Source organism: Bombyx mandarina, chromosome 09 (genome assembly GCF_030267445.1).
Source record: "Bombyx mandarina strain Sakado chromosome 09, ASM3026744v2".
In the NCBI taxonomy this organism is placed as follows: Eukaryota; Metazoa; Arthropoda; class Insecta; order Lepidoptera; family Bombycidae; genus Bombyx; species Bombyx mandarina.
In genome coordinates, this window is record NC_143216.1 from 896,564 (window position 1) to 915,666 (window position 19,103).

At 40.2% G+C, this 19,103-nt stretch overlaps 1 protein-coding gene across 1 annotated transcript in view; it reads left to right on the forward strand.

Annotated features, from left to right (window-relative positions):
* Positions 1-15,857, forward strand: part of LOC114247366 (aminopeptidase N) — a 35,371-nt gene extending 19,514 nt beyond the window's left edge. Inside the window, exons 8-14 of the mRNA XM_028180319.2 lie at positions 1,476-1,674; positions 3,162-3,442; positions 5,463-5,662; positions 6,340-6,504; positions 7,349-7,492; positions 13,239-13,317; positions 14,285-15,857. Of these exons, the coding sequence (XP_028036120.2) occupies positions 1,476-1,674; positions 3,162-3,442; positions 5,463-5,662; positions 6,340-6,504; positions 7,349-7,492; positions 13,239-13,317; positions 14,285-14,440 (1,224 nt within the window). The 3' untranslated portion in view covers positions 14,441-15,857. The remainder of the gene's footprint in view (positions 1-1,475; positions 1,675-3,161; positions 3,443-5,462; positions 5,663-6,339; positions 6,505-7,348; positions 7,493-13,238; positions 13,318-14,284) is intronic.
* The last annotated feature ends 3,246 nt before the right edge of the window (positions 15,858-19,103 follow it).

The following is a 19,103-nucleotide window of genomic DNA, read 5'->3' on the forward strand; positions in this document are numbered from 1 at the left end:
CAAATGATTATGTAATTCAGACTTTATCATGTAAATAAATACGCAGCGTCATCCATGTTCTGGATAAGATGGACCCAATGCCTGGATATCTGAACCTAAGATACCCGGAACTGTCGTGTTCATTCCCGTTACTTTTCCACGCCTCGGCTTGACCATGTCCTACTCGATTCCAGAAAGAAATCCCCTCTCCCATACCTATCTCTCTTTTCAACCTAATTGGTGATTGCTAGTATTTATCCACGACCGATGGTGATAATTCATCATCAGGTGGACCGTATACTCTTTATTCCAAGACACTAAAAATCCCCATCGGGCCTTAAAGCCACGTGACGCACGTGCCGCTAATAAAATTACATAGCTTATCAACACAATCCGGATTCCTTTTATCAATAAAATACCGTCTGTATTATTCATAGGCGTGCTATCAATTGATTAGATCATTTTCCGAATAATACCAGTAATGAAGTCGATACACAAGGATAAATATAACGATGATGTAGATTTACTAATTAAACCGAATGCACTTAAATAATAACAAAAATTGTGCGTCATCGCGTTTTATAGATTTGATTTTTTGGTTGATTGAATTTGTTTCTTAGGTTCTTTGTGGGTTTGAATTTCTGAGTTGGTTCCACGACTATGTTGGAATCAAATATATTTTAGAGCTATTTTTTAAATAAATCCTTTATGGCGTACGATTACCAAGGATACCTGGGTTAATTATGAAATATTAAGAGGCATCTACCCTAATCAACTGGTCTTCTAGTTTTATCGCCAAGACGCAATGCGCTCCGTTTCGTGGGGATATTTTCTTTGACAACACTTCAGCCTCGTCTAATACTGAAAAAACTACTGATTAGTGAACGCGCTTTCCTCATCAGGCAACTTCTTGATATTAGTTGAACAACAATAATTCAATAAGAAATGACATCTACTGAAAATTCTTTAATTTGTAGGTACTTATATTTATAAGTACAGATGTAGTCATTCTCTTTCGCTTGTTTCTTCTATGATCTACCCCGGCCTGCTCTGCTTTGCGGCACAGAGTTTATGCATAATATCTGAAATAGTTCCTCAAGAGTGCGTTTTCAGAGATCTGCTCTGTCACGTGCCATGTGGCTCTGGAATCTTCTCTTCCACAATGTGTTCCGAACGCTATGGCATATCCTTCTTTAAGCGACTTGGCTGTACCTCTGACATTGCGGCTGTCCATCAGTAACAACTCACCATCTGGTCTTCCGACAAAGGCGATATAAAAAAAACATTTTCAAAACGCGTAGGCGACTATTTCCATTGATGACATTTGTCATTGCGTTATGGTTTATACGCCACATTAGCCGATGTTCTTATCCCATCGACATTATGAACTACGGCGAGTCATGCTGTGGTTTTTATCTATAGCAAAAAATTATGCCTACTTTTCTCTGTTTCTTAATTCCTACAATAAAATTCTCAAAAAGTATTACGCGTCTCAGGAAAGGTTCGTACTGATCAATGAAACATCATCATCTCAACAAGCGCCCCTGTGGTGGATACCTGTGTCCTACACAACAGCTTCCGAGCAAGATTTCCGGTCGACCAGACCAAAGTTCTGGCTTGAGGGAGTGCAGAGTGTCGTCAAAGACTTCCCTGTCAAGAATGAGGACTGGTTAATTGTTAATATTCAAGAAACAGGTGAGTGCCATAATTATAGGATGTTTAAAAAAGATGCGACAAGAATTATTATAGGAGTGACAGGATAGACGTGTTACAAGGTAAAAAAGACCTACAGGGGCAGTCTATTCGGGTATTAATTAGAACCCAGGGATCTTCTGGGTGTTGCTACTGTTTTGTCATTATTTGTCCTTAATTAATAAAAGTATCCTTATTTTATTAACCCTTATTACCCTAAGTACTACTGACTTTAGGTCATAAGTATTTCAGTATTGGGGACACCAAGAACGTAAGACTAATCTGTCTGACGACGTCAAAACCTGCCCGTTCTGCATGAGCACTGTATACATGCTCTGTTAGGGAATTACTAGATGATGACCGAGCTTTTCTCGTTTCTTTTTTGATAACGCCATCTTTTTGTGTCTTTAAAGCGGTTAGTTGCCCTCAATTAAGAAAAATAGTATTATTATTCGCCAATAGATGTCGGGAAGAGTTGATTATTGAAAACACGAATAAAACAATATTTTCTGAAAATAAATCGTACCTAGATCGATTTATCGCCCCCGAAATCCCCTGTATACTAAATTTTATGAAAATCGTTGGAGCCGTTTCCGAGATTCAGATTATATATGTATATACAAGAATTGCTCGTTTAAAGGTATAAGATTTTTGTTATTAAATCATAACTTGAGAATTGAAAACAAATATGCACAGCGTACGCTTGAAGTGGTCCGAATGAGAAATACATTTTTTAACGTTCACAGAGCAACGCGAGACAAAGGGTGCGGGGGCCAAACGCCTTTAATGCTATTTGCATAAACATGCTCTATGGATGTAATGGCTTAGCAAAGACAAGATTGAACATCTTAGTTACTCAGACCAAGATATCTATCTAGACTCACATTCTGAAACGCTGTTGCACGATTTTCATGTCGGTATTTGGAGATCCTCCTCCTTGCCTCGATAATCCTCAGTGCTGAGGGTCGTGGCCTCCTCTAATAACTTTCTCCTGCATTATTTTGCGCCATTCCTGCCTGTCCTCGGCTGTGTGGATAACGACGTGGACTGAGGTATTGAGAGTGGAGCGTATTTGGTCCGACCAGCGCATTGGATTTCTGCCTCTGTGCCTTCTCCCGCATACCTTGCCTGTTACCAGCAGCTTTTCCAGATTGTCACCTCTCTTTATGGTGATATGTTTAGATATAGATTTTTCATCGTCTATTTGGAGATAGGAGTGATGAAAAATCCAAATGTGAAAGCATTGGTAGCCTCATTGTCAAGCAATCAAGCAACTCCGATCTCAAGGGTTAAGATGGCCGACGTTTTACGTTTTAGTGTCTTTAAGCTTTCAGCGAAAGCTTCAAAAGTGCTCGTTTGGCCTATTACTATGTATAATGAAAGGAAATGGAGAAACTTTGCTCACATAACATTCGATCTTCAACCACCATTCCAGCATCTCTTTTTAATGACAACATTAAAAGAGTTTTACTATTCTTTTTTTCTGATAGGTTTCTACCGCGTGAACTACGACACCCGTAACTGGCAACTCCTGACCGCGGTACTCAACGACAAGAATCGTTTTCAAGAAATCCACGTCATCAATCGAGCCCAGATAGTTGATGACGCGATGAACCTTGCTCTGACCGGTCGTTTGGACTACAAGACGGCCTTGGACGTGGTCAGCTACCTCGCCCATGAACGCAGCTACGTACCATGGAAGGCTGGTCTTTCTGCCCTTGGCTATATTGACACCATGCTGTCAAATGGAGAGCATTATGTGGAATACGGGGTAAGTTTAGGGTCTCTATGTGATCTGTTTGTACGAGAAGCTTTAAGTGGGGTTCAAACTATTTCATGTATATATCTTCCATCCAGATATCCACAGCTGAGCATATACCTTTTTATTTATTTATTTCTGAGATTGGTGGACGAGCTCACCTGGTGTTAAGTGGTTATTGGAGCCAAAGGACATATACAACGTTAATGCGCCACCCACCTTGAGATAAGAGCTCTAAGGTCTCAGTATAGCTACAACGGTTGCCCCGGCCTTCAAACCGAAACGAATCACTGCTTCACGGCAGAAATAGGCAGAGCGGTGGTACCTACCCGTGCGGACTCACAAGAGGACCTACCACCAGTACTTACGCAAATTGTAATTTTACGGGTTTAATTTTTAATACACGATGTTATTCCTTCACTGTGGAAATCAATCGTGAACATTTGTTGAGTACGTATTTCATTAGAAAAATTAGTACCCGCCTGCGGGATTCGAACACCGGTGCATCGTTAGGATATGAATGCACCAGACGTCTTATCCTTTAGGCCACGACGACTTCATCACTCCTTTTTATGTGCCACAACGTTCGATCGCCCGACATTCTCATCCACTTTTCATCATTTCCTTTTTATAGTTGCGTTTAAATTAGCTTTTCCCTTCATGTTTTGTTAAAGCATTTGTTAAAGCATCACGTATTAATTTCCAAGTCGATAATTTATTGATCTTTAAAGTCGAAACTGTTTTATATCAAAATGTTATCAGCTAGTAAATGATACCGATATTATAATATAATATTACGGCAATAAATGTATTTACATTTACTTAGAAGTAGTATCAATAATGATAGCTTTTTTCGGTTTGTTTTAAATGATCTTTTTGACTTAGCAACAAAATGTTTGACATCTCTATATCATCTTCTAGCATCTTCTAAAATATGATTTAAAAAAGACGAAGAACAAAATGTTCTATGCAAATTTTCGTTCAGATTTTAAATGATAAATCATAATTTTCTCGATCGTTAAACGTGGTTTTGATTAGTTTATAATTTGCTGGTAATTTACATTTTATTATTATTATTATTTATTGGAAGTCAAGAGTCGCGTTTAAATCTTTAAAACGGCAATCTTTGATTCAGAATCGCCGTCAAAGATTCCTTCAGTAGTCCATAATGCTATCGACTATCACTTTTGATAAAATAGGTTCTTTAAATGAATTAAATTAATCAAACTTATACAATCGTAGGTAAAATCAGACGGTAGCACACATGCGGTAGTCACCGCTAGATGTCGCTGTGTGTCACTAAAATTAATGTTAAATATTTTATTACTTAAACCTTGTTCGGACTAGGCGAGTATTTTAGTCGAGTACCGAGTAATTTAGTTGCTAAACTACTCGCTACTCGCCCGAAAAAAATAGAACAAAATGGATTGACTTGACTAAATTATTTACTAACCTACTCGACTAAAATTTTCGCCTAGTCCGAACAAGGCTTTAGTCTAAGTTCAAAGAACGTATTCTTTGAACTTGATAATTACATTAATGGGTTTCGCTAACAATTTAGCATCAAGTGGGAGTTCGTCTGTCTATTAAAGATGGATATAAAAGTAACAAAAACTTGTTCTAGTAAAAATACAATGTGGTTTACCATCTTACCATGTATACAATGTGTCACCTAACCCATGCAACAGCCCGCTTACTTTCTCGCCGAATCTTCACAGCGGGTTGCGATTCCGATCCGTTAGTAGATTTATTCGCGAAGCAGCTACTCTTGAGTTGTTAGGTCTCCTTTGAAGGCGCTCGGGCAGCTGTTAGCAAGTCCCACCCCTCCTGGCTGAGCCTTTGTGCGCTGACCTGTCCTAAGGGCCACCAGTAATACCTCAATCATATAAAAAAAACAATGTAGCTGTTGAAACAGTTGTCAAGAGAAATCATTTTGTGCTCAAATTCAGTAAACTATGTATTTATTTGAAAAGTTTTAAAATCGCTTCTGAATGATGGATAAGATGGATACACTATTTTCTTTTTTTCCCAGATATACGTTGATCGGCTGCTGCAAGGGGCCATCAGAGACGTCGGATGGGACATTCGAAAAGACGAGAGTGTTATAACGGCCCAGCACAGGGTGGATCTCTGGGCATCTGCATGCCATTTCGAGAATCCAGATTGCATACAGAACGCTATTATATCATTCAAGAACTGGAGCACTTCCCCTGACCCTGACCGCTTTAATGAGTAATGTTATAGCTCTTTTATTTGTTAATAACACTTGAAGAACAAGGAACAGCTAGTTTAGAACCCAATTGCAATCTAACCCATGCATCAGCCTACTGAGTTTCTCGTCGGATCTTCTCAGCGGGTCGCGATTCCGATCCGGTAGTAGATTCATTCGCGAAGTTGTTAGGTCTCCTTCGGGTGGCTGTTAACAAATCCTACTCCTCCTGGCTGAGCCTTTGCTCGCCCACCTGTCCTGGTCAAACTGGAAAGGCCTCTGGGTCACCAGTAATCCCTCGTTCATAAAAAAAGTCAGTTTACGATACGGTTAAGACTTGACCTCTGGTTTTTAGTTGTGGGGCGGTATTCTTAACACAAGCGGGGTCGCGATCTTGTAATTGAAGCAAAGAATATGTCGTTGTGGGCTTAGAATGAGAAACGCTGTGAAATAGCGTTTTGTTTTCTAAAAATATTTTGCTTTTTTTAAATTCGTCTTCAGTTTATGTTGTAGATGTCTATGGGCTCCAGTAACCACTTAACACCAGGTGGGCTGTGAGCTCGTCCACTCATCTAAGCAATAAAAAAAATAGGCGGGGTGGTGGTGCGTACTTACAAGAGGTCCTACCACCGTTTTCTGTATTCGCGGCCCATTTACAATACTAAGCAAATAAAGAGCTGTTTCCTGTATATACTTCCAGTATACCGGTGGACGTGCGCGGGATAGTGTACTGCATGGCGCTGCGGCTGGGCGGCGTCAGCGAGTGGCAGTTCGCGCTGGACCGCCTCCCCGCCGCCGCGCCCGCCGAGCGACACCGCCTGCTCTCCGTGCTCGGCTGCACCAGGACCCCGCACCTACTGCGCAGGTCAGACCCCGGAACTTACCTGGCCGCCGCACCCTGCAAACAGAAATAGGCAGGGCGCTGGTATCTGGCACCCGAGTGACGCATTTTCATTGGTCGTTATACAGCACGCGGGTATTCCCCGCACGCGGCCTAACAACTAATAAAATTCATCGGCTGGTGTAAAACAAGCGTGGCGCGAGGAATGGTGGTAGGACCTCTTGTGAGTCCACGCGGGTGGGTATCACCACCCTGCATATTTCTGCCGTAACGCAGTAATGCGTTTCGGCTTGAAGGGTGAGGCAGCCGTTGTAACCATACTGAGACCTTAGAACTTATATCTCGAGGTGGGTGGCGCATTTACGTTGTAGATGTCTATGGGCTCCAGTAACCACTTAACACCAGGTGGGCTGTGTTACGAATGTTATTCGGACGTTGCGCGGGAGTATAATGGCTGATCGTTTGATTGACTTACAAATGCTGAAACTAGTAGTATCGAGTAAAAATCTATCGAGGAACCCTACATAGGTAGTTCTACCTATGTAGGGTTCCCCGCAAACAGAAAGAGAAGGTCAGCTTTTCTTCCTGTTTGCGAGGAACATCTGAATCTATACTAATATTATAAAGAGGAAAGATTTGTTTGTTTGTTTGTTTCGAATAGGCTCCGAAACTGCTGGACCGATTTGAAAAATTATTTTTCCATTAGAAGCCGACATTGTCCCTGATGAACATAGGCTACTTTTTTAAATTTTATTTTATTTTATTTTTTTGGTTTCATGTGTGTTTTAATGTTTCCGAAGCGAAGCGAGGGCGGGTCGCTAGTTTAATAATAAAAACAGTCTACAGATCTAAAAAAATACACTCATAGGTACTTGGACATGTCATTGCGGAACGACAGTGGCATACGGAAGCAGGACGTGGTGCGGGTCTTCTCTGCTGTCTCCAACACTGCCATAGGACAGCCCATATCCTTCAGCTTCATCAGAGAAAACTGGCAGAATATCAGAACGTAGTAAGTATGAAATAGTTCACAGCGGTAGGCATTAGCCACATGCAAGTTCCATCATGGTATTGCCTCTGGAGATTCTCTATTTGTGCGAAGCCATGGTCGTTCGAAACATGCGATGGATAACAATTTTTCGAAGTAAGCATATTACCTATGTATCATAAAGAAGTCGTCGTGGCCTAAAAGTTAAGACGGCCGGTGCATTCGTATCGATCGACGCAACTGCATCTGTGTTCGAATCCCGCAGGCAGGTAGCAATTTTTCAAATGAAATCTTTAACTCATGTACAGAATAAACTTCACGTAGAAGGCATAATGCCGTCAGAAAATTTATTTTGCGTACTATACAGTTGAGATATAGACCTCAAGTTTCAAAGCGGCACTGACGCTAGGATGTTTATGGGGTGCGGTAGCTGCTTAAGGTCAAATGGAACGTGAGCTTGTTCAACGTGTTTAATATGCAATTAAAATATACATAAAAGAAATGTAATCATTTCAAAGAAAAACAAAACATCGGCATTGGTATCGTTACTGATAAATGTCATGTATTTCAAATTGGCACAAACAGTGAAATATGATTATTATCAAAACACCAATCAAAATGAAATGTATGCCATCGCGTTTGGTACTTTGTATCGGAGTCGGAGACCATGCTTCCTCGCAAAATTAGCACGGCCATTATTGTCTTATCGTTTTATTGATAACTAATCTTAGGTATATGTACCTATACCTCTTTATCATTGGTCTCAAGGTGGATGACAGTATTCATGTTGTGATGTATGGGATCCGGTAATCACATCAGATAGGCCGTGAGTTCAGCTCTGTTAAGTGGTTACCGGAATCCATAGACCTGCACAACGTAAATGCGCCACCCACATTGAGATATGAGTTTTAGCGTCTCAGTATAGTTACAACGGCTACCCATCCCTTAAAACCGAAACGCGTTACTGCTTCACGGCAGAAATAGATAGGTACCATACCCGTACGGACTCACAAGATGTTCTACCAACAGTAAAATCCTTCCTTAGATGGGCACTAATCTTAATTTCGATTGCAAGGCGTTTGTTGTTCTGATGTATTGACTCCAGTAACAGCAAAACGCCGTAAATCTACGTGCCCAGATTTGGTAATAAAAAAAAAAGTGCGTGCGTACAAAGTACACATGTCAGAAGTGAAACTTTTTTGGCGAACTAATTTATAAGTCTTGTTTATATTTATACAAATCTATAACTTTAGTTTTCCGAGACCTAGAGGAAGGGAAAAAGGAAGATATGTTCCCGCCAAAAGTCTGTCAAATGTCAATCTCAAACCTCAGTGTTGACAGTCACATTGTGTTTAGATTTCTAAATTGTAAATGACTAATATTTTGCCAATTGAATTGACTAATTTAATTTCATGCTAATTGATTAATGTTCCAAATTTTTTTCATTTCATTTCAATTCCTATTAACATTTTTCACAATAAAATTATAAAATATTAGGCTGTATGGTATTATACATTTGCCTTTCCAGTTGGAAAAATACAACAACTACTACTACTGACATTTGACAAGTACCGTAAAATGGGGCGATTAGGGATTGAGAGGCGAATCGGGAAAAAACCGGGAAAATCTTTCGACACTCAATTTTAGTTATAAATTCGTTGTAAAAATGTAAGATTTTTTGTAGTTTAATAGTAGAATGTTGAAAGTTTACAAAACAACTCTGAATATGCATGATAATAGCTGCTAACTTATAAAAAATCGCGTTTCAAATTAACTTTCTGTGGTGGTAATTATTTTAGTGCTAGAAACTTTGCTCTCTTTTATTTATTTGATAATAATAGAAGACAACTGTGATTTATAAACGTTATTTAGTGTTTGAACCATCATGTATATTAAAGGTAAGTCTCAGTTGTTATTGGTTTTAATGTATTTGATAAAATAAAAATACATGTACAAATCTGTTGTTTTTGGGGATATTGGGGACGTCTTAGGTACAAATAACAACGAAAAAGGGGTCAATTGGGATGAGAATACCTGAAATGGAAACGATCTAAGTATAAATAGGTACAGGTTTCTAGGGTTGTCTATGTAGTTATAACAATATTTTTTAAATTTGTTGGTAAAAATCTGGTTTATTCATGATGTTTTTGTCTAGAACTTTTATTCAAAATTATCAATGTGTTATTTTATTGTTCGGTAAATATTTATATTATCAGTTACGTATTGTTTTCTATTTTTAGATATGCCTCGCGTGTACGTATCAAAGAGTGCAAAGCCTTATAAGAGATATTATCCCTTAATATTAAAAACAGCAATTGGGAAATTGCCTAATTGGGAATAAGTCTTTAGTTGAAATAGCTAAGCAATTTAATATAAGTAAGTCGATTTTGCACAGACATGTAATAAGAACAATGAAATCTCAAGGTGGACAAAAATGTCTAAGTAATACATAATAAAATATTTAATATTTGTTCAGAGTGTCAGTTTTTCAATGTTTTTTTATTGATGATCACTTTGTTGGTGAAACTAAATAAATAAATAAATTAAAACCAAGCAGTGCCCACCCTAGCAAATTTCTCATTTCGTCCCAATTAACCGCAATTTCCGGGTAAATAGGGATTACACCTATTTTTGCTTTTTTTGCTTAAACTGGAATGCTAGTTGCATAGTTTTAAATTGGACAACAAAGATGCCTCAAGACTCAATCATTTTGATCCTGATATAGCATTATATACATCAACAACTACCTTAAAATTGGTCATAAAGTTGGAATTTGTCCCTAATCGCCCCATTTTACCGGTACTTAATTTCAATAGTAGTTTGATGCATAGACCTATATAGTAGGGACACGACATATTGTTCTATACGTACAATTGCTTATATAAATAGCACCCATTTTGAAGGCACATACATAAACATATATCTATCTCGTTCTTACTCAGCACTTTAACTCGCAGGAAAACAATATAACAGTATTTCAGTGCGTACATAAAATGAAACATGAATATACGTAAATGTCTCCGTCTCCGTCTAATGAGGCCGAAAATCCGCCATGTTTAGCGCGCCAAATGTCATTGTCACGTCAGTTCGGCCGTCTGTTTTGGGTTGTACATTATTTATTGACTTTGATATCGATTTAATATGATTGCCTATATAAAATTTCTTATTTTATCATGCTTAAAACATACAAAAATAATAATTAAAACATATTTTATAGGATCTCAAGAAAGTCGATGCCCCGAAACTATTAACTATATATACTTATTTAAATTCATTATGGAGCTCTCATCCGAAAAATCGGACACCATTTTTCGATCGGAATCTATTGATCATGACACTAATCTTAAATACCTTTTTAAAATATGTCATCAAAACATATTTAGACATTCTGTTTAGATATTTCAGGAAAAAGGCTACCGACAAAATCTCTTCGGAACTATTTAAATAAAATAGTTTTATTCCGCAGTGAGTAAAACACTATTGTCAACTCGTTAAATATTTAATAATTAAGTGAGTTTAGAGAGGAAGTCACAAGGAATGACGTTTGTAATTTTATTAACGAATAAATGTTCTGTAGGTGTTTTTTTTTTATCAGGCGGTCCCTTGATAATTTTAAAATTTGAATCACTCTCAAGTGAGAGTGATTCAAATGGTGCGGCGCACCTTCCTTGAGGTGCGCTGCGGTAGTGTGTTACGGACTTTAGAGTCAGCAAAACAATTAAAATAGATTGTAATAGTCTAAGAAAAACACGTACTCAAAATACGATAACATTCAGCATGCTAGAAATGGGCAGATGGCACTGTACTACGCCATATCTTTATGTTTTGCGGCAAACGACAACTTTATAAAATCAGTGTAGCAAGTTTAAAAAATCGTCATATCGTTTACTTGGCAAATTTGAAGCACGAACTCGTCTTAGATTTCACATAATATCTAAATCAAATCATCTTTGCACATAACAATATACTTACTTCCTATTAAAGTATAAATTCTACAAATAGATTCACTCAATAATATTTAAAATAAAATGAGCCAAGAACGTTTATCGATAAAACCTACTAACATTAAAATCTTCTGGGCAGCACTAAAACCGCCATGTTTTGTGGCCAGATGACGTCACAGTGGCACGAATTTTTTGTTGACGTTTCATTTCCATAGGTTTTCTTCTTCAGTGGTTTGATGTCACTTCCGTTGCATACCTGCGTGACGTTCTGTAAAAAATTTACCCTCATGCGCCTAAAGAAGTTTCACTTCAAAAAGATTATCATTATTTCTCGGTGGGACTGACTTCTAATGTGGTCTTATCTTAAATGATCACCCATTTGCCGTGGAAGGTTTGTTTGATCGTCTGAAAGTATTTGTCCTAGAAATCGATAAATTTAAATTATGTTTACAAATAAAAGATTACGCTGCTAATATATCTGGATAATTGATTCACAATTTTAATCCTATTTAAATAATACAAACAAAGTTAAGGCTAATATCACGGATGGTTTTATAAGGATCGATAAGAATGACAGAAGACTTTATTCAAGGTCACATTTGGGTCATTTTTACAAAACAAATCTCAGTTGTTATACTGAACTAGGAAATTTACCTAGAGACCTAACTTTCCGGTAACTTTAAAATTAAATCGCCTATTGACTTAGCACTATCAATATCTGGGCCATATAATACGGCCTGGAATAACTACCCATGACTCATGATAGGAATTTGGAAAAGACGAAGATAAGTAGTAATTCTAATGCTGTAGATGTAGGCCATTGTCAGACACATGTGTTTGTTATAAATAGCAGGACAGACTATTATTGTATGAAACTATATGGCCTAGAATAGCTACGACGCCAAAATAGATTAATACAAAATGCTGCCAACTACCTCGAGACATAAGCGCAAAGTTCTTAATATAATATATAGTGACTATATAATCTATAGTATAAATTTGAAGTCATCATGGCCTAAAGGATTAGACGTCCGATGCATTCGTATCTTGCGATGCACCGGTTTTCGAATCCCGCAGGCATTGCTCAAATGTTCACGATTGACTTCCACGATGAAGGAATAGCATCGTGTAATAATAATCAAAACCGCAAATTTATAATTGAGCCCGCGCTCGCCGTCCTCTCCTGGTAAAACAGGAAAGGCCTTCGGGTCACCAGTAATTTCTCCCTCTCAAAATGAAGAGCCCTTATGTGCATAAGTGCCACAAGCTTATATACGCAATTTGCAACTAGGAAGTCGACCATACTAATGTACACTTTTTTATTGCTTAGAAGGGTGGACGAGCTCACAGCCCACCTGGTGTTAAGCGGTTACTGGAGCCCATAGAAATCTACAACGTAAATGAGCCATCCACCTTGAGATATAAGTTCTGAGGTCTCGAGTATAGTTAAAACGGCCGCACCGCCCTTCAAACCGAAACGCATTACTGCCGTGAGGCAGAAATAGGCAGGGTGGTACCACCAGTAATTACGCAAATTATAACTTTGCGGGTTTGATTTTTATTACACGATGTTAATCCTCCACCGTGGAAGTCAACGGTGAACATTTGTTGAGTACGTATATCATTAGGAAAATTGGTACCCGCCTGGGATTCGAACACCGGTGCATCGGTCAACACGAATGCACCGGACGTCTTATCTTTTAGGTCACGACGACTTCATACATACATAGTATTAATATAGTATATATATACTATTTTATTTCAAACTAGTTTTGGTTATTTTATTCTAGACGCTTATTGCTAAACTTATTATTGTATTGTTTCAGTTTCGGGTCAATATCAACTTTAAACCACATCGTGAAGGTCGTGACTCGCAGACTGAATCTACAGCATGAATATGAAGAGGTAAATTGTGTTCATTTGTTTTTATACCATCATCGGCGCACGAGAAACGTTGCGCCATTGGTTTCATTAGCGAAGTTCTTGAATTCCTCGACGTGAATTACCCTTTCAAGATGGTCCTCCAGCTATATCTGGCCTTGGGGTAATGCGCAGCATCTAGTGTTGAGAGCTGAGCAAATTCGGACCATTTCTTTTTGTGTTTTTCTTCTTGTTATAAAAAACGAGTGTTTTGGTAAAATTTCCGTGGTCTACTTTTTGAGCGTGTACTATTTCTATCAATGCAGTAGACGTGCCCCAAAGACTTGGTATTTTCCGCTTGTATCATCTGGTCTAAAAACGATATGTAAAAGGTAGTAAATAATAGTAGTAGTAGGAGTAGTAGTAGTAGTAGTAGGTATACCTAAGTAAAAACACGAACCATCTAACACTGTCGTGTTTATGAAGCCAGATATCTCCGGAGTTGCCCGGATCCCACCATATACCACAATAAACAGCAACCTGTGTTAATTACCATTATAAACTATTATTACGCGCTGCGGTTCGGGATAAATAAAACTTCTACCGAAGTACCAATTAAAAGTGTATTTAACACGTACAGAACACTTTACAATTCGTAATTCATTTCTTCCGCTTCGCTTCAGATGATCCGTTCGCTGTTTCGCTTCGAGTAGATTCGATTACAAACCGCCTTCGTGTCATCTCTGTAGCGATTTTATAGTCGATATGACATCTCTACAATTATCGAGAACATTCCCGGCAAGACCAGTCGTTTCGATATGTGTTTTCGCTATTTGATAATAGATGGCGTTACTATTACCGGCGTAACACTATTTTCATGCGTACTATCATCTAAATACAAATTTTCACATTCACAATGGTACATGTTGTGTAAACAAGGCTATATATATATCTCTATCTCTCTCTCTCTCACTCTCTCTATGAACTTAGGATATTATGTATTATATTTCAGCTGAAGAGGTTCGTCTCGGAGTCTTGTAGCGACCTGGGACGTCCAGTGCGGCAGGTCCTGGAGACAGTACACGCGAACGTTCAGTGGAGAAAAAGAAATTATCAAACCATTGTAGATTGGCTGCAAGAAGTTAATAAAAATACAAGGTTTAATTAAGCTAACGATGTTCCGGGATTACATGGGCGAAATCATCGGATATCCGAAAAATATCCGAGTGAGAATTTAAAATAATTTTTAATGACATTCCGAATCCTAAGTGCTAATATTTAATAATGAGGATTTCCTTGATGAAGTGTAATATGCAAATCATTATGAAATAACTATTACACGCTTGTATCTCGACGTCTGTATCACAAAATGTTTGAAAAAACAAGCCTGCGATAAATAGCGTATAATTACGAAATTTAAAATAATAGAATCTACCTCATTGATAATAGAAGCCTAGTAGAATAAATATAAGGTATTATTTTATTGGGGTCAATGACCAAGACGCAAACCACAATGAAATAGGAGTCCACTCCAAACGGGCACCGATTGTAATGTTTAGAGAAAAAAAACGACATACCAGTAAGCAGTTATAATATGAAAGTCATTGGGCAGAACTTAATTATATACTATATATATATATATATTGCTCGAATGTATAACAATTAATATTTGTATTGATTTTCTTGCCGAGATTTTCATGAACTTCAAAATTCTCGTCTCCCATAAACAGATCTACTTAAAGTTTGGAGACATCAGAAATACAGAGACGAATTTACTAGTTGCAAAAAATCGTGTAATATTCATATCAATACGTTTGTAATGTTTTATTACCTTTTGTTTGGAGATTCCGATACTAGGATACGGTTTTTAGATCAATTATTTAAAGAAATTTATATAAAGCATTTTTTTTTTTTTATTTATTTATTGCATAGATGTGTTAAGTGGTTACTGGAGCCCATAGACATCTACAAAGTAAATGCCGCCACCCACCTTGAGGTATGAGTTGTAAAGCCTCAGTATAGTTACAACGGCTGCCCCACCCTTCAAACCGAAACGCATTACTGCTTCACGGCGGAAATAGGCAGGGTGGTGGTACCTACCCGTGCGGACTCACTAGAGGTCCTACCACCAGTATTTGTAATACGACGAGCGACGATTTGATTATTTTTCAAGTTTTAATGTATTTATTGAGATGTTTATGTGAGCGCAAGCAGAGTAAATGCTCACCTAAAGTGATGTGGCCACTCTAGGTACTAGGGCTAGGACGATTCCACTGTAGGCGGCGGAATTATTGTAACCCTAATTATGTTTAGGTGTTAGATCATCGGAATCTATTTTTACATATTTAAATTTTCTTCTAGAATACATTCTTAAGCACTCCTCAGTATCCGGTGTCTTATGCACATCACACAGACCATGCTCTTGAATGACGCTGATTTCTCTTTATCCGGTCGTGACACATTTTGGAATCGATCATTTTTTGTCAAATTAAATTTAAGTCCGCTTTTTAGATTAACGAAGTGACTCATATTGATAACTGTACTTATTATGTTTTGTACGTGTAAGTAAATAAATGTGAAAGTACTATGTCTTGTTTTTTTTTCGATAATTTAATTATTCATAAGTACAAAACATTTTTAGCCAACTTCATGACAGAGATTTTGATTTGAAAGTTTTTAGAATGTTTTAAATTGGTGGCCTTTTTTTTTGTTGCTTAGATTTGTGGACGAGCTCAGAGACTACCTGGTGTTAAGTGGTTACTGGAGGTCATAGACATATACTACGTAAATGCGCCACCCACTTCGAGATATAAGTTCTAAGGTCTCAAGTATAGGTACAACGGCTGCCCCACCCTTCAAACCGAAACGCATTACTGCTTCACGGCAGAAATAGGCGGGGTGGTGGTACCTACCCGTGCGGACTCACAAGAGGTCCTACCACTAGTAATATTTACCAATTGATGACCATGGATCAGTAATAACTAATAATACCAATGGCAGTACCAGTAGCAATTGGAAATGGTATGTTTTTTTTTTTTTTTGTCCGGAGGAAATCACCGGACTTCCACCTTCCACTGGGGATGGAGGGCGGGGCATGTCGGAGTTGAACCAACTAAAACCTCCTGTCGCTCAACAACCAGCATCCAAACCTCGCATGAGACAGAACTCATGAAAAGGCAAAGGGGGGAAAGTGAAGCGTTTAGTGCGGAGGACATCTCTCCCATCACCCTCCCCCTCGGGACGCCGGACTGGCGGTCGTCGGCGTCACGACCACCAGTCCTCTCGGTCGGCAGGCTATCCGAAGCCCGCCTAGACGGCGCCGGTTAGAATGGTCTACCCTCGGAATACCCCGCTGGGTCAGAACCAGCGTGGGTTGAGGATAGCTGGCCTTCCATCACCCGGACGCTCTTGCATAAAACGCGTGCAGAGCAGCTTGCATGTCGTCTTCTTAGGTCCCCTTCGCCGGTTCCCAGGCCGACATGTGAGAGAGACCCGAAACACTTAGAGGGCCAGGGCTTGGGCGAAATCCGCCTCCCTGGCCCCCGCTCGACGGCGGTGGGCCTGCGCGTCTCGCACGCGCCCCGCCGCCTCCTTCTGCGAGATGGTGCACTCGCAGAAGTCGAGCATCGCCTTCCACGACTCGTCGTCACCGAGCATCGATGCCACAACACCCGGCAACGACAAGTCGTTTCCTATTTTTGCGACAAGGACACGGCGCCACCCCTCCCATGCGGGGCAGGCGACGAGCGTGTGCTCCGCCGTGTCCAAGTCGCAACCACAATGGTGGCACTCTGCCGTCAGCTCGGCTCCGATCCGGTGCAGGAACTCACCGAAGCAACCATGCCCAGTGAGCACCTGCGTGAGCCGGAAAGTGAGGCGTCCTCTGTCACGATTCACCCAATTCACAAGAACCGGGCGAATCGCCTCGACGGTCCTACAACCAGCCGAAGGATCGGCCAGCCGTCTGGACCATGACTCCAGCACGGACCGCCGAGATTGGGCCCTCCGTGCTCTGACCACACTGGAATTGATATGTACCGAACAATGGTTTACCTCTCTGTGAAAGATCTTTCCATTGTGAAAATAAATTAAAATAGCAACGAATTTTCTTTGAAAGCGGTTTGATATGAGTACCGTGTTCCTGTTTAGATCTGCGGTGGATATAGGGTTAATATGAGGTAGATATAAGCCAATAGCAGAAAATGTTTATTGGCGTCAATAATGCCAGAGACTTTATTAAAAGTTGGCTACGTGACTATAAAAGTGAGTAGACACATTTAATTAGATTTTGCACGATTACTTTAGCGCTTGGTCATTTTGATAAAAATTGATTATGTGGTGTTAATATTACGTGAAAATTTTAATCATCAAATTGAATAGGATAAGATCGAATTTATAGACGACTTGATAATGGTATAGGCCGATGGAAATAGGTCGAACCTAGTCTAGATGTCTCTCAACGCTTTCCCTTGAGGACTTAACACGATTTTGAATTTGATTTAATTTTTTGTTGCATGGACATCTACAAAGTAAATGCCGCTACCCACCTTGAGATATGAGTTCTAAGGTCTCGGTATAGTTACAACGGTTGTCCCGTCCTTCAACTGGAAACGCATTACTGCTTCACGGCTGAAAAGGGAAGGGTGGTAGTAACTACCCGTGCGGGCTTTTTATTGCTTAAATGGGAGAGAGAGCTCACGGCCATTTGACGTTTAGTTGTTACAGAAGCCCATAGACATCAACAACGCAAATACCGCCACCCGCCCCCTTGAGACATGACATTGAGTTCTAAGTCAAACCGAAATGCGTTACTGTTTTACGGTTTTAGAAATAAGCAGGCTGGTGATACCAAAACGGGCCCACAAGACGCCCTGACACTTTTTTCCTACCTGTGCTGATAGCTTTGAGAGGATATTTCATCGTTTTCCTAGCGTGTAGGTGAGCTCTAGGGGCACTGGCCCTAGCAAAAGCAGTGTGTCGGAGAATCCACCACCGGATCGGAAAACGACCCACTGTTCTGGCAAGAAACTAAGTGGGCTCTGTTTATGGGTGAATTTACTCGCCAAGCCCTTCGTCGGAAGCGGCAAAGTTCGCCAAAGACGGCGACCGGTGCTTGAGGTACCTAAAAGCATCGTTATTGGATCGCGCCCTATAAATATAGTAATAAACCAGTTTTGATTTATATGTGATATTATTCATGGTTTTATTTTTGAACATTCGTGACCAACGTTTGATATTAGGATTTTAAATCCAAAGCCTTATTTATTTATTGCTTAAGTGAATGAAGGAGTTCTCGGCCTAACCAAGCTTAGGTCTGTGAGTTCCGGTATCCACTTAACATTCGCCTCTATACGGGGGTGGTGCGGTCGATGGCACTGTTGCGACGTCCGCAGCGCGCGATTGCGGTCAGGGCGGTTCGCGGGTACCGCACCGTCTCGTTCGAGGCGGCGTGCGTGCTCGCTGGGACGCCTCCCTGGGACCTGGAAGCGGAGGCGCTCACTGCGGATTACACGTGGCGATGCGATCTCCGCTCCAGGGAGGAGCCGCGTTCCGGCGCGGCGGAAGTTCGAGCGCGGAAGCTTCAATCTCGGCGTGCCGTGCTCGAGGCGTGGTCTCACCGCCTGGCGGACCCCGCCTACGGGCGACGGACCGTCGAGGCGATACGCCCGGTCCTCTCGGACTGGGTGAATCGCGACCGAGGATGTCTCACTTTCCGAGCGACGCATGTGCTCACGGGACACGGCTGTTTCGGTCGCTACACGGCGGCTGACACGGCGGAGCACACGCTCGCGTACTGCCCCGCTTACTGTACCGCCGCCGCCGAGCTGGGG